General features: G+C 48.8%; 6 protein-coding genes across 6 annotated transcripts, besides 1 other annotated feature; 4 read left to right on the top strand and 2 right to left on the bottom strand.

The window, feature by feature from the left end:
• Positions 1-319: 319 nt before the first annotated feature.
• On the top strand, positions 320-1,833 carry FPSE_07263 (uncharacterized protein; the record flags this gene model as incomplete). The annotated part of the gene is made up of 2 exons (XM_009260381.1): positions 320-918; positions 969-1,833. 2 exons carry the CDS (start codon positions 320-322, stop codon positions 1,831-1,833), a joined length of 1,464 nt encoding a protein of 487 aa, XP_009258656.1.
• A 655-nt stretch (positions 1,834-2,488) lies between these two features.
• Positions 2,489-4,122, top strand: FPSE_07264 (uncharacterized protein; the record flags this gene model as incomplete). The annotated part of the gene is made up of 6 exons (XM_009260382.1): positions 2,489-2,527; positions 2,653-2,795; positions 2,913-3,276; positions 3,323-3,593; positions 3,654-3,691; positions 3,748-4,122. 6 exons carry the CDS (start codon positions 2,489-2,491, stop codon positions 4,120-4,122), a joined length of 1,230 nt encoding a protein of 409 aa, XP_009258657.1.
• A 321-nt stretch (positions 4,123-4,443) lies between these two features.
• Positions 4,444-4,522: a microsatellite.
• Positions 4,523-5,093: 571 nt separating this feature from the next.
• On the top strand, positions 5,094-6,225 carry FPSE_07265 (uncharacterized protein; the record flags this gene model as incomplete). The annotated part of the gene is made up of 3 exons (XM_009260383.1): positions 5,094-5,252; positions 5,307-5,475; positions 5,528-6,225. 3 exons carry the CDS (start codon positions 5,094-5,096, stop codon positions 6,223-6,225), a joined length of 1,026 nt encoding a protein of 341 aa, XP_009258658.1.
• A 779-nt stretch (positions 6,226-7,004) lies between these two features.
• FPSE_07266 (uncharacterized protein) lies at positions 7,005-7,766 on the top strand (the record flags this gene model as incomplete). The annotated part of the gene is made up of 3 exons (XM_009260384.1): positions 7,005-7,038; positions 7,092-7,126; positions 7,188-7,766. 3 exons carry the CDS (start codon positions 7,005-7,007, stop codon positions 7,764-7,766), a joined length of 648 nt encoding a protein of 215 aa, XP_009258659.1.
• Positions 7,767-8,153: 387 nt separating this feature from the next.
• On the bottom strand, positions 8,154-9,234 carry FPSE_07267 (uncharacterized protein; the record flags this gene model as incomplete). The annotated part of the gene is made up of 2 exons (XM_009260385.1): positions 8,154-8,938; positions 9,015-9,234. 2 exons carry the CDS (start codon positions 9,232-9,234, stop codon positions 8,154-8,156), a joined length of 1,005 nt encoding a protein of 334 aa, XP_009258660.1.
• Positions 9,235-10,399: 1,165 nt separating this feature from the next.
• Positions 10,400-12,493, bottom strand: FPSE_07268 (uncharacterized protein; the record flags this gene model as incomplete). Its single annotated transcript, XM_009260386.1, has 3 exons — positions 10,400-11,529; positions 11,580-12,357; positions 12,428-12,493. 3 exons carry the CDS (start codon positions 12,491-12,493, stop codon positions 10,400-10,402), a joined length of 1,974 nt encoding a protein of 657 aa, XP_009258661.1.
• Positions 12,494-12,784: the final 291 nt, after the last annotated feature.

The following is a 12,784-nucleotide window of genomic DNA, read 5'->3' as shown; positions in this document are numbered from 1 at the left end:
CATAATGAACAATTGACCAAATTCGCAAAGTTTGAGGAATTATTTCGCAAATAGAATCTGAGGTAAGTAATCTATATACGAATCATATAATTCTTTCAATTGATCTATTATCAATCTTCTTATGATGGCTGAGCCATAGCAATTGGATATTTCTTGGTCGCCCTGAAAGCGGTGAGCCACCTTTATGAACCAAGAGCACGCGCTAGGCGAGTTTAAGCAAGAGGGGTCTTTATCGATAAGGCAAAAAATTTGAAATTCTACCTAACAGCAACTCCAAGGCCACCCACATTGTGATATCTCCAAGTTTAATACGCCCAAAATGCCCAAGGCCACCACCCCTACTGCCATGCGGCAGACACGACGACACAACCCTCTCGAGGATGACATCACAGCTACTGGTATCCTCAAGAACAAACCTTCCAAGAAGCGATCAAAAGGCAACGATGATGAGGCAGAAAACTTTGTTGACGACCGCGCCTCTCGAACAATTTTGCGCATAGGTCGCGAGCTGGCCGAGGAGGAGAATGCCGGCAAGCCTGTCGCTGCTAAGCCCACTATTGACAACTTCGGTTACGATTCGCGATTTGGCGACGAGGCTGAGGATGAGAACAAAGTCTACGACGACGACGAGGCTTGGGGCGAGGATGACGAGGTTGTTGAAGAGATTGAGGTTGATCCCAATGACCTTGACATGTACCGAAAGTTCATGCCCGACGAGGAGGATGACGATTTGCTCAAGCACGGTTGGGATCTTAAGCCCACAGGAGAGGAGCAAGGCGACAGCGTCAACCTCGCAGATCTAATTCTGGAGAAGATTGCTGCCCACGAGGCGGCGCAGGAGCGACGTGAGAACAACCTGGGACCCCCCGACGAGGAAGAGTTTGAGCTGCCCGAAAAGGTTGTCGATGTATACACCAAGTAAGCTCAACCATTATTTGATGGGGATTGACGGAAGCTAACAATCACAGGGTTGGCCAGATCCTTGCGCGATACAAGTCCGGTCCCTTGCCAAAGCCTGCGAAAATTATGCCAACAGTGCCGAACTGGGAGGCTCTGGTCAACATCACCCAGCCCGAGAGCTGGTCGACCAACGCCTGTTATCAAATGACAAGAATCTTCATTTCAAGCAAGCCTCAAGTGGCTCAGCGATTTATGGAAATGGTCATCCTCGACCGTGTCCGTGAGGAAATTTACGAAACCAAGAAGCTCAACGTTCACTTGTTCAACTCGCTCAAGAAGGCCCTTTACAAGCCTGCTGCTTTCTTCAAGGGTTTCCTGTTCCCTCTCGTTGGCAGCGGAACATGCACACTCCGAGAGGCCCATATTATTTCTGCTGCCTTGGTTCGAGTCTCTATTCCCGTTCTTCACTCTGCTGCTGCTCTGAAGGGTCTGTGTGATATCGCTGCTCAGGAGGCATCGCACGGTACTGAGGGTGGAGGTGCCACCAACATTTTTATCAAGGCCCTTCTCGAGAAGAAGTACGCGCTCCCCTTCCAGGTTATTGATGCCCTGGTCTTCCACTTCCTGCGATTCCGAAGTGTCGATCCTGCTTCAGTTAAGGCCGGCGACACCATGTCAGGTATCAACGAGGGAGATGCCAAGACTAAGTTGCCCGTTATCTGGCACCAGTGTTTGCTTGCATTTGCCCAGCGTTACAAGGGTGATGTGACAGAAGACCAACGTGAGGCTCTGCTTGATCTTCTCCTGACGCACGGTCACGCTGCTATTGGACCTGAGGTGAGGAGAGAGCTGTTGGCCGGAAGAGGCCGTGGTGTGCCCATCGAGCAAACAGGCCCGGCGCTGGATGGTGATGATACCATGCTCATCGACTAATGGAGTTGATGAATGGCGTTTTCTAATGAATGGGTTCAAAATATGGCGTAAGGCGTATAAAAATGTTTAAAGCTGGTTCGATGTCAAGTTGAGTTAGATCTGTGTCTGTTGGAGACTAGAAGCCTACCTCGATACCAATTTTATAAAAGATTTCTTGGCAGTTTACTTTCAGTGATTGTTATATGCATATAAGCAGACGCTCTGCCTTACCTACTTTAGTAGTACCTGTTTAAAGTCTCTTGGAATATGTTGTAGGGTGCATTCATGGTTATTACAAGGGCCGGAAGGAAGGAAGGAGCAGCAGCGAGAGAGGTCACGGCGTCTCCTCGAAACAACAACCACTCGTCAAAAGCTCGCTGCTCTCTCGTCTCCGCTGTATTTACATAACTAACCGCCTACCTACCTCCCTTTACCTAAGAATCGAAATTGGATACATTCCTATAAATCATCCTATGCTTCTTCTTTATCTCAATCGCCTGCTTCCAACTTCTTCTTTGCACATACCTGATTGTCTACCTAAATTCGTTGCGAACACACGATACCGCCCTCAAGTCGATCTTTCTCGACTTAGGGATAACCTCATACAAGTAGCACACTCTCCAACATTGGCATACCGATATCATCTCGTTCTGATTCAGTCTAGCAAATCGTCATCATGAACGAACCAAAGTATTTGCGACCCATGCCAACGGTTGTAGGTTTCTCTGACACCACTCTAGCTACTTCAATGTTCCGTTGGGGCCGCAAATGCCCCCCTCTCTAGCTCCCCCGTCGCTTTTTATGTCCAGACCGAAATATGATAGTACTATGAGACACCAGCCGAGTCTACCTTCGATGCCAGAGAATGTATTCTCGTCTCCGCTGCCTTCAGGGGGCACTACGCCTCGGCCTATCAATCGGCAATCTGTTGAGTCCTCGGGGTTTGGGGTTGATCCCCCGCGACCTCCTCGTGATGGGTTCGAGTAGGTCTGGTTCCCACAGGGTTACTGGGCAGAGCGCCAGCCCATGGCTCAACGAAAGAGCAATTCAGGCAGGAGTTTTTTTAAATGGCGGAATCACTCGACGACAAAGTCTGCCAGTGAGTCTGACGTACGAGACCTGTCGCTTGGATCTCCTTTGGCATCGCTATCGGCGCCACCCAACTTCCAAGGCTTTGAGTCGCCGCAGCAAAGACCACCTTCCAGTCCCTTTGTATCCGAGTCGGCACATGTATTCTCACTACAGCATCCCAGTGCCAATATCTTCTCAGATAATATTCAAGACTTCAGCTCGGTCTCTCAAAGCGTGGACATGGATAGTACGGACTCGATCTCACCGATGCATAATTGGGTGCCATCACGAACAACAGACACTCTGTCTTCTACGCCACGTAGCTCCGGTAGTCTCTACGGAAAGGCGAAGAAAAGTATCGGGTCCAAGCTGAAATTCAGAATCCGCAAAGAGGTTAGTTGGGTGTAACACAGACGAAGAGCGAAACTGACTCTTCCAGGCAACACCATACTCAGCAATGCCCGAGCACGAGCACCAGTGTTCGACAATGGGCGATACTAGGAACTACACCGCCATGCATCAAATCACCAAAACAGGGTCCTATTTCAAGGATGATGTATCGAGAATCAAACTCCGCCGAAGGTTCTTTGGCCGGCCACCATGGGGCCGCAAGGAGTCAGGGGATTCTTACAGCAGCGTGACTAGCTCTGTGAGAGAGATACTCAAAGGTGAGACTCCTCCTCCATCTCTAGGCTCAAGCTCTGCATCTTGTATGTTCTCTGTAACGCCTATGCCTGGATATGAAAGAGTGTATGCTGATACTAAGACAGTACGAGTCAACTGTGTTGATAGTCCATATCCAGGAGGGGTAAGTTCTCACCAATGCCTAGAAACTAGGAGCTACTGACTTTTCTCTTGATTCAGGAAGCAAGGCGCATCAAAACACCTCCACTGAATGACGGCGCTGTGAATGATCGGCCACGTTCGTTCTTCACAGAGACGATTACTTCCACAGACCTAGACGAAATGGATATCCAGGGCTCCTCTTCAAGGAGGCACTCCCTACAAACAGTGTGCCACAGGAGTTATAGTCCTGATACCGCCGAGTGGTGGGAAAGAATCCCCAAACAACCCGTTCGAAGAAGCCCCCACGAGGGCCCGGCCCCTTTTGAATTCCAACTCCCGGAACATCTGCCAAGCAGTCCAATGTGTCCGGCGAATGAGAAACATGTCGGTGGCGGAAAGGGTGTCTGCGTTTACCATGGGCGCAGAAAAGGAGCGTCAAAAATGAAGGGTTGATTTGATTCGCATCACTCTTGGTGGGAACAACCCAAGAAGACGGACCATGTCTGGGATACGAATAGGCTACGGGTTATAAACAAGATGATGGTTCGTCTCATGCTCCAGCCTGTCTGTCTGCATCTGCTCAAGGTTGTGAGTCTCGACAACGCCGTCTGATTTCATCAAACAGTAACCGCGTAATTGGTTTAGTGGTAAAATTCTCCGTTGCCATCAGCAAGGTTCGGGGAGCCCTGGGTTCGATTCCCAGATTACGCATTCACAAGCGCCTTCGAGCGAGATATATTTTGCTCGTTGTGTGTATTTTTTTTATATCGTGTTGTGGTCCTGGATGGTGCGAAGATGCTGGTGATGGTGATGATGATGATGATGATGGTGGTGGTGGTGGTGGTGGTGGTGGCCTCGATCCGTGTGAAGATGCCCAACCACTGGCAACAAGGGATAAAACAATACCAGTTTATGCCGCTTAGACTAGACTCTTAGGTTACTTATTATCATTCTTCTCTAAAGTTTATTAAAGCCAGCTCTATCAAAGTACCTAGGTATGTATATACAAACCTGCAGTGGTTAGTGGTTACTGACGAAGAAGTTGTGGTTATCGTCTCCCATGTTCCGTTATAAGTCACTACATGAAGCTCTACTTACTAGATAATTAATATGATGCCTATTTGATTACTTTTGGTCGAGTTTCCGGAGATGAACTGTAAGTTTTTACAGATTTTTATAGTGGCATCTTTCTTTCAGTTGGGCTTCTGCAACTGGGGTATTTCAGAAAGAAATGACCCACTGAATTCTCTCTTCCATCTGCCAAAGAAAGTTGGGCACACTAATTGAACTATTCATTTTCACAATTCCACGTACTTGATGCCCAGTGACCGAGTCAACTAGAGCTAATCCTGGCATTTTTTAAATTCGAAATCACTGTTATCAAGGTGCTCAGTTGAATCTGAGGCTTGCCTGGACACGCAGTCATGGCGCCAACCTCAAACATCCATGCTCGATCGCATAGTCTGCTTCTCTTACAAAAGCTCCTCAACCTGCGAGATGGCGCAAGTCCTCTTACCCTCGTGATCGACAATCTCGAGCAGCCTGCGCGACCAGTTCTCCACGAGTTTGTATCACGAGCAAAAGTACGTCTGTCCCGCCAATGAAGACAATCAATGTGACTAACTCCAGTATCTCAGATCGCAAAGACACAAGTTATCTTCTTGTCTATGGTGACGCTCAAGAAACCGCAAGATGTAGACGTTTTCATAAAGGCTACGGGGAGAGATCTTCAGGCTGTGCGAAAGGACTTGCTAAATCATTACCCTGCGTTCAACCCTTTGGTAGACAAGGGAAAGCCTACTCAAAGTAAGTCGAGGAGTCATCAACTGAAAGATTTTCGTTTGCTGACTACCATAAGGGGCCGTTGTGATCATAGACTCACTCAACGCTTTGGCTTCTGCTGCTCCACAGTCTCTGGCAAGCTTCCTGTCAAGCATCATCACGCCCGCTGTCTCTATCGTCGCCACATATCACGACGATGTGCCCATTGCGCTACCGCGATCCTTCAGCGAGTATGAGCCTCATCCTTTGACGGTCTTGTGCCATTTGGCCACAGCTATTTTGAGACTATCGAGTTTGTATCAAGAGATCCAACGTCAAAAGGCCCGGAATCGAAGCATTCAGGAGCCAGAATGGGGTCTGAACGAAGATCGCGAGGGACTGCTCGTCGGCCTCGGAGAGAAGGGTAAGGACCGAAGTGAAGACAGTACCGGAGTTGTAATCTTTATGGAATTGCGACGACGAAGCGGAAGAACTGTATCTGAAAAGTTCATCCTTAGCCCCAAGGGTTCAGCAGCTTTGCCCGGCAAAGTGTGCTTACTCACAGACCATCCTATGTTTACGACGCCGGCGGATAGCGGCGAGACGGGCGATGGAGAGGAAGAGCCTGAGAGTACATTCAACCTTGGCTTGACGGAAAAGCAACGTAAGGATAGGGAGGGTATTGTGCTACCCTACTTTGATGCGCAAACAGACATTGGAGCAGGCGAGGGAGGAAGGATTCTTTATGAGATGGGCAGAGAGGATGACTTTGATGATGAAGAAGATGAGATATGATGAAGCTATTTCGTTTCGAAGCAGAATTGATATATTACGATTGTTCTTTATCAGTATGAGCATATAAGAACAAATGGCAGCAGGCTTGGACTGTCTTTCAATAACGGCCTTAACTTGAGATTGTACAAATGGCTAAAGACTTACTAAGAGAGATCGTAGGAAATATAGATTTCAGTTCATATGGTTTACTCACTGTATTTATTATGGACAACTGATGTCTTGAAATCTCAAGATATGTTACAATACTCTATGATGAGTCTCACAGCAGTATAAGTCTGATTTCAACTCATGGTGACATCTATTCCAAACAGTAATTAAACTCAAAAGCATAAATAAAGAGCTTGCATTTTTTATATCACCAAAATATTGATATAAATAGTCAAACTGCTATTTAAAAATACCATCTTGAGCCGAAATGCCAAGTTGATGCTGTTATCTTATCAGTACAACACTCTCTAACATGTGCCCAGATCCACTGCGACCATCCACCAGAGTTACATACAGACACCAGAACGAACAGAGACTTAAGTTTCAACACAAAAAAAGTTATATTCTCGACTAAATTGGTCTTTATCACTGTCAAAACTAGGCTGCCATTCAACTATAAATTTCTCTGGGCGTGACTCAGTTTCGTGCCGCTTCGACGTCATCCCTCTTAATCGCCTGCCTTCTTGACACGTAGTGGTAGCGGAAGGTCTTGAAAGACACCCAAAACGAACCACATTGAGAACCAGCGCGACACTCCCCTATTCTTCTACCCTCCACGACCAAACGCAAAAATGATCAGCTCCACGCAAATATCAAGGCTTGATGGTGAATATTGTATCCCTATCGTAGCGCAAGCCTGTATATTGACATTCTACAAGGCCTAATGCTCTGCGCCTCGGTCGATGATGAACAGGTATACCCTCATATCCTACAAACCCGACCAAAGCTATATACTCACAAATATTCTTCTACAGACCGAGTCCACCCTCGCAGAGACCAAGCAGAACGTGCGCCAAGTCCTCCGCAAGCTCACCCGCAACTCCGAGTCCCAAGCCTCCATCGAGACGCCCAACCACACGCTGCACTACCTCATCGACTCGGACATCGTCTTCCTCGCCATCTGCGCTCCCTCGTACCCTCGCAAGCTCGCCTTTACCTACCTGGCCGATCTCGCCCGCGAGTTCACCACCAACTACCCAGCCTCCCAAGTGCACAACCCTGCCCTGCGACCGTACGCTTTTATGGAATTCGACACCTTTATCTCCAAGACGAAAACCACATACGCCGACTCTCGTGCCACGGCCAACCTCGACAAGCTCAACGACGAGCTGCGTGATGTCACAAAGGTCATGACCAAGAACATTGAGGATTTGCTGTATCGTGGAGATAACCTGGAGCGCATGGGCGAGATTAGCTCGAGGCTGCGAGATGACAGCAAAAAGTACCGACGGGCTGCCGTGCGCATCAACTGGGAGCTTCTGCTTAAGCAGTATGGTCCCTTTGGCGCCCTTGGCTTCATCATCATCTTTTTCCTGTATTGGCGATTCTTTTAAGAAATGCAAGCGAGCTAGTTCTGTTTATACAAACCTAATATCCCTCCCTGTCTGTCTGTATGATACAACCGTCTTCATTCTCTTAGTTTTGAGGCTGTGCTCATCATATCAGGCGCATATTAAACGAGTTTCAGTAGGTTCCATATAAAGGGAGGGCCTAAGTGTATGCTATGTGATCAATTGTGACACGTTAACTCGTCTATCCATTTGCCTTTTGGCCAAACTTTATGAGCCATAACTCCAATCGCTCAATACTATGCTGTCCTATTGTAGGCGCCTGTATGTTACTCCAAACTCCAAATGCCATCTGTTCTACCCAAACCGCCCATGAAAGCAAATAACACCACTTTTCGGTCGCTAATCTTGTTATCGTTTGCCCGATCCCCACTACATCACTATGCAGTTATCCGAAGTTGCCTGTGCTTGCGACGTTGGCGCTGTCACTGTATGCTGCCATTCGAGATGCTCCTGGTACGCATCCATGTCTTCGTATCCCAGATCCGGCCGGTAGGCATCCTCGTCATCGTACTGCTCCTGAGGCACTGTCGATTCCGTTTCGCAATATGGACATAGAAGACCGGCTAGCCAGTCGCGGTGCTGTGGCGCTACGTGATTTGCGATGGCGACCGGCGCAAAGACCATTTGCTTTTCCTGGTGCCCGGATTTCGTGAAACCTGTCGCCTGCCAATGTGGATTATCGGGGGTTGGTGATAAAGTTAGAATCGGGGACGCCGCGGCTTCTTGAAACGTTCGTATCGAAGGCATGTTTTCAATATCCTCCCATATTATGTGACCGTCGCAGTAGTCGCACACAAAGGCAATGTCGCGATCGCCAAATCGCTTGAACGACCCAATGGCGTTACATAGGCGCAATTCCTCCCGGTATCTCCGTGAATATTCGAGCTCGTCCGGTACTGTTTTATCCATTGCCCATTTGCGTTGTTGTCGGTAAACGAGAAATGCGCCTAAACATCTGGAAGATGATTCCTTTTCTGAGGTGTATATTCGTCTTGTCGCTCGACATTGCGCTCTGTGTAGCTTTCTCTGTAAAGTCTGTGTCTCGCGTATCCATACTGGATTTATTGGGCCACCGGAACGGCTCCAGTCTTTTATCTGTTCTATATGAGAAGTAAATTGAGTTTTTAATGCTCTCAGCTCTTCAAGAGACTCATCTAAACAGGAAGTTAGCACAAGTCTTCTCCCAAACATTATTTTCGCCAGGCAACTCGTAGAGTATTTTTGACATACGTTTCCGGTCGGTCTCGTAGTATACCTGTCCATTGACCAAGGGTGCCAGCTCCTGAAAGTCCTTCTTGGCCTCGTCCAGCGCAGAAGCGAGAGCGTGAACCTGCTCGTACTCGTCAGGGCCCCAATGACTCTTGTCAGCCAAGCTGAGGATGCGCAATCCCTGGGCAAGGAGGTTCGCAATGGCCGCAAGCAATGACCCGACTGTGTCGAGGCTGCTCATGGTTCGGTTTCGAGGATAGTGGTTGCGATTTCCCTCCAAGGTCGGCCTACAGAGAGATCGCGGGGTTGCGCTGAGGGCGGATAACGTAAGCTCGGAGAGTCAAAAGGTATAATCGTATAAAGTGAAGTGGTGAGAGGTGAGTAAAAGACCTCAATCACCGTCGTCGTCGCGGGGCGAGGGACAGTAGCGATTGGGGGCGGCGCATGAGGTTTCGTCGGCTCGAACCGGTCTCCCCGGCTCGAGAGAATTGATCTGATGAAGACGCTGTAGGTATGTAACAAGGGACCCAAGCTAAAGCAGGGCAAGGTAGGGCGGAATAAGCTGAGGGCCGGGCTGTGCTGCCCTATTTATTTACTTGACTTTGTTTATGTACACCAAGCAACCGAAGGCATGAGGCTGAGCAGGTGGTAGGTACGTAATATAATGTAGCAATTGGCTTCAGGGTCCTTTCCCGTATCGTCAAGGTGTCTCTCGTGAAGATGAGGCTGTGCAGCCAAATAATTACCGGGGCCGATTAATCAGACCGTCAATTGAAGATTCCAGGGAGTGTTGGAGAGCAGGCCTGGGGAGGGAAGAGAAAGACTGCAAGAGACTCGAGATTTGTGTTTCACATGTAGATGCGAAGCAAAGGTGGCCACTTGCTCGAGGTATGAAACGGCCGGTTTGATACACACTTTGAATCAAATAGAAGTTGAGCTGAGGCTTGAGCTCCGCAGCTAGACGGAATGACGGAATACCCTTTACAGTTGAGAAACGGCACTAAAGACCCTGTAATTCATCCGCTATGACGCTTGTTAGTGGGCCGTATTTAGCGGGTCCGTCCCATAAGGACAGTGGGCAGCCACAACGCTCCCCAGACCTCACTGTTATTCGCAGATTCGTAAAAGAAGGACAATTTAAACATTTATAGGGCTAGGGAGTACCATGATATTTGCCAAACATAAAGTTTGGGCCTCTTTTATTATGCATAAGTGACTAGACGGGATTCCTGGCTAAACCTGTTCTCTGTTCTCTGTTCCCTGTTCTCTGTTCTCCCAACAGCATCAAAAAAGTATTTCATGTCCAAGTTAATGATGCCTCATTAGAGTAAAGTTCCAAACAGAAAAGGCTATTGACCAAACCTGGATGTCCAGGTGTCCACCAAACACAGGCTGCCATCTCAGACTCACTTCCGCTTCTTGGCAGTGCCGGTATCCGAGCCAGTGGTCTTGGCTTCGGCCTTGACATCCTCAACCAGCTTGTCCTTGGCCTCATCCTTTGCCTTCTTGTCGTCGACGGCCTCGTCTTCACCACCTTGGCCAAACTCGTTGACACGAGTGTAGTCGATGCGGTAAGCCCATCGCTGGTATAGATATATGAAGAAAATGACGTCGTCACGGAGAGTTGCCAGGCGATGGAGGAAGGGCATCTTGATGGTAAACGCGAACAAATCATCGATAAAGGTGTTGAGGAACTTGTACATCATGGCCTTGGCGGGCATGTGTGCAACACTCTTCAGGCGGTAGTTGATGTACAGCGAAGGAATCATCATGAGGAATCCGTAGGCGTAGACGGATCCTACCAGGGTTGTGATGATGTAAGAGTACCACGACTTGTGTGAATCGTAGTAAAGAGAGTAGATGCCGTATGCGATCAGAAGAGGAACGCCAGCAATGTACATGTACTTGAAGGCAATCTCATCATATTCCTTGGTCTTCTCCTCAGTCTCAGTCAATTTCTGCTTGTCCTCAAACGTGATAGTGTAAGGTAGAAGTGATCCAGGTGCGCCAGGGCGGACGCGAACGTTGACAACGGTGGTAATCTTCCAGAACTCAATGACTATACCCACGACCTGAGATCCCAGAATCATCCAGCTGGTGTTCTGCGAGTTGTCAAGGAGGTACAAGAAGATGACGGCTTGCATAAAGACATTGGCCAAGATGGAGCGAACCGAGATACCAACGTTGTCCTTCTTCTTACGATAATGGGCAATGTCGGATCCAAAAGCAAGGGTCTCGAGAATCATATGCAGAATGCTAACTACTATGGTAACACCGAGCAAGTAAGGGTTCGAGTCGAGGAATATTTCCTTAATCATTTCGATTTCGGTGCCATCACCACCGCCAGGGAGCGAACCGCCGAACGCGGCCTGCCTGGCAGCCTCCTTGGAGTTGGTCTCCATGGTGGACATGAGCTGGAATTGCCAGCTTGCCAGGTTGTTGAGATCAATGCGAAGAGGAAGCTCCTTGACGGTATCGTTAAGAAGAGTCATCTGGTTTGTCAATTGCCAGAAGGTGTTTACAAAGAGGACAGGATCTATACAAGTTAGTTGTGTGCCTGCCTTTCTTGTGGCTGTTGTTACTTACAGTACCAGCCATGTTGGCCCGAACGATCTCGAGCACCAGTGGCCTCAAGTCGCATGTATTGCCGCATTTGTCCTGCAACCGAGGCAAAATCCTTAACGCCCATATCCGGAATAAAAGAGAAGCTTGCGTTGGGGTGGTAGTAGTTGGCAATGATGGGTCCGGTTGGCTCCTCGTCCTCGGGTTCATCGTCATGCTTGGGCATGTCCTCCAGCAGGTTTCGGGTCTTTGCAACCTTTTTCTTGGGAAGATATTGAGTCAATGGCCAAGTAAAGTAGTACGCCTTGCCAGTATCGTAGCCGGGCTCCTTAGGGTCGAGCTTGCTTCCGGGAAGACCAATATAGAAGTGCCCCCAAAGAGTGCCATTGTGCTGAACAGCGGGTGGAACGGTAAACTTGGTCTCGATCGTTCGCTTGTCGGTCTTGTTGCTGAGGTGAAACTCCTTCTCTTGGAGCACGAGATATTCCTCGGGGACGGACGAGATGGGAACCGGGTTGAAGGATTGTGAGAGGGTGACGGTGATATCGACGTGGGCGTCTTGAGGCCAGATAGGCGCGACGTTTTTGGGGATCTCTCGGTATGTGAGATAGTCAAAGATCTCCTTCGGTCGAAGTTCGAAAGGCGGGATGCCCTCAACATTGCCGGGAACCACGATGGCCTCGCCAGTGTCGGGGTTGGTGACGGTAACTCCCTTCTGGTCCTTCTTCATTGCAAAGTTCATAGCCGCATTGAGACCAAAGTAGATGGCGCCACCAAGAATGAGCTTGTTGAAACTGAAGCCCTGCATGAAAAACTAGATTAGTACGTTGCTGAGGATTCAGAGTCTTGTACAATGGTTTGCGATCACTTACACCTCCGCCTCCGCCTCCTTCTCGCTGCTCGCCTTGGCCACGAGGCAAGACCTGTGATTCAGCCATGGTGTCTGTTTCTAGCTCTGTGCGGGCGATATGGAGTAACAGACGTAGTGCAATGGGTTTGGAAAAGCCCTGCGAAACACTACCTTGGTACTGAAGTCGAGGTTGTTGGCTGTTGCAGCTGATGCGAGATGTGTTTGGTTGGACCAAGTTCAGATGGATTGCTTTAGTTACTAAGGCAGGTAGGGTCCGGTCGGATAAATCCCCTCGCCAGTTGACATTTGACGTGCTGCGAGCACCCACGAATAGCGATTGGCCACCAGAACAACGTACCCCTGTGTTCTCTGACCGTTA

Source organism: Fusarium pseudograminearum, chromosome 3 (genome assembly GCF_000303195.2).
Source record: "Fusarium pseudograminearum CS3096 chromosome 3, whole genome shotgun sequence".
NCBI classification, from domain to species: domain Eukaryota; kingdom Fungi; phylum Ascomycota; class Sordariomycetes; order Hypocreales; family Nectriaceae; genus Fusarium; species Fusarium pseudograminearum.
This window is presented reverse-complemented; position numbering and strand designations above follow the sequence as displayed.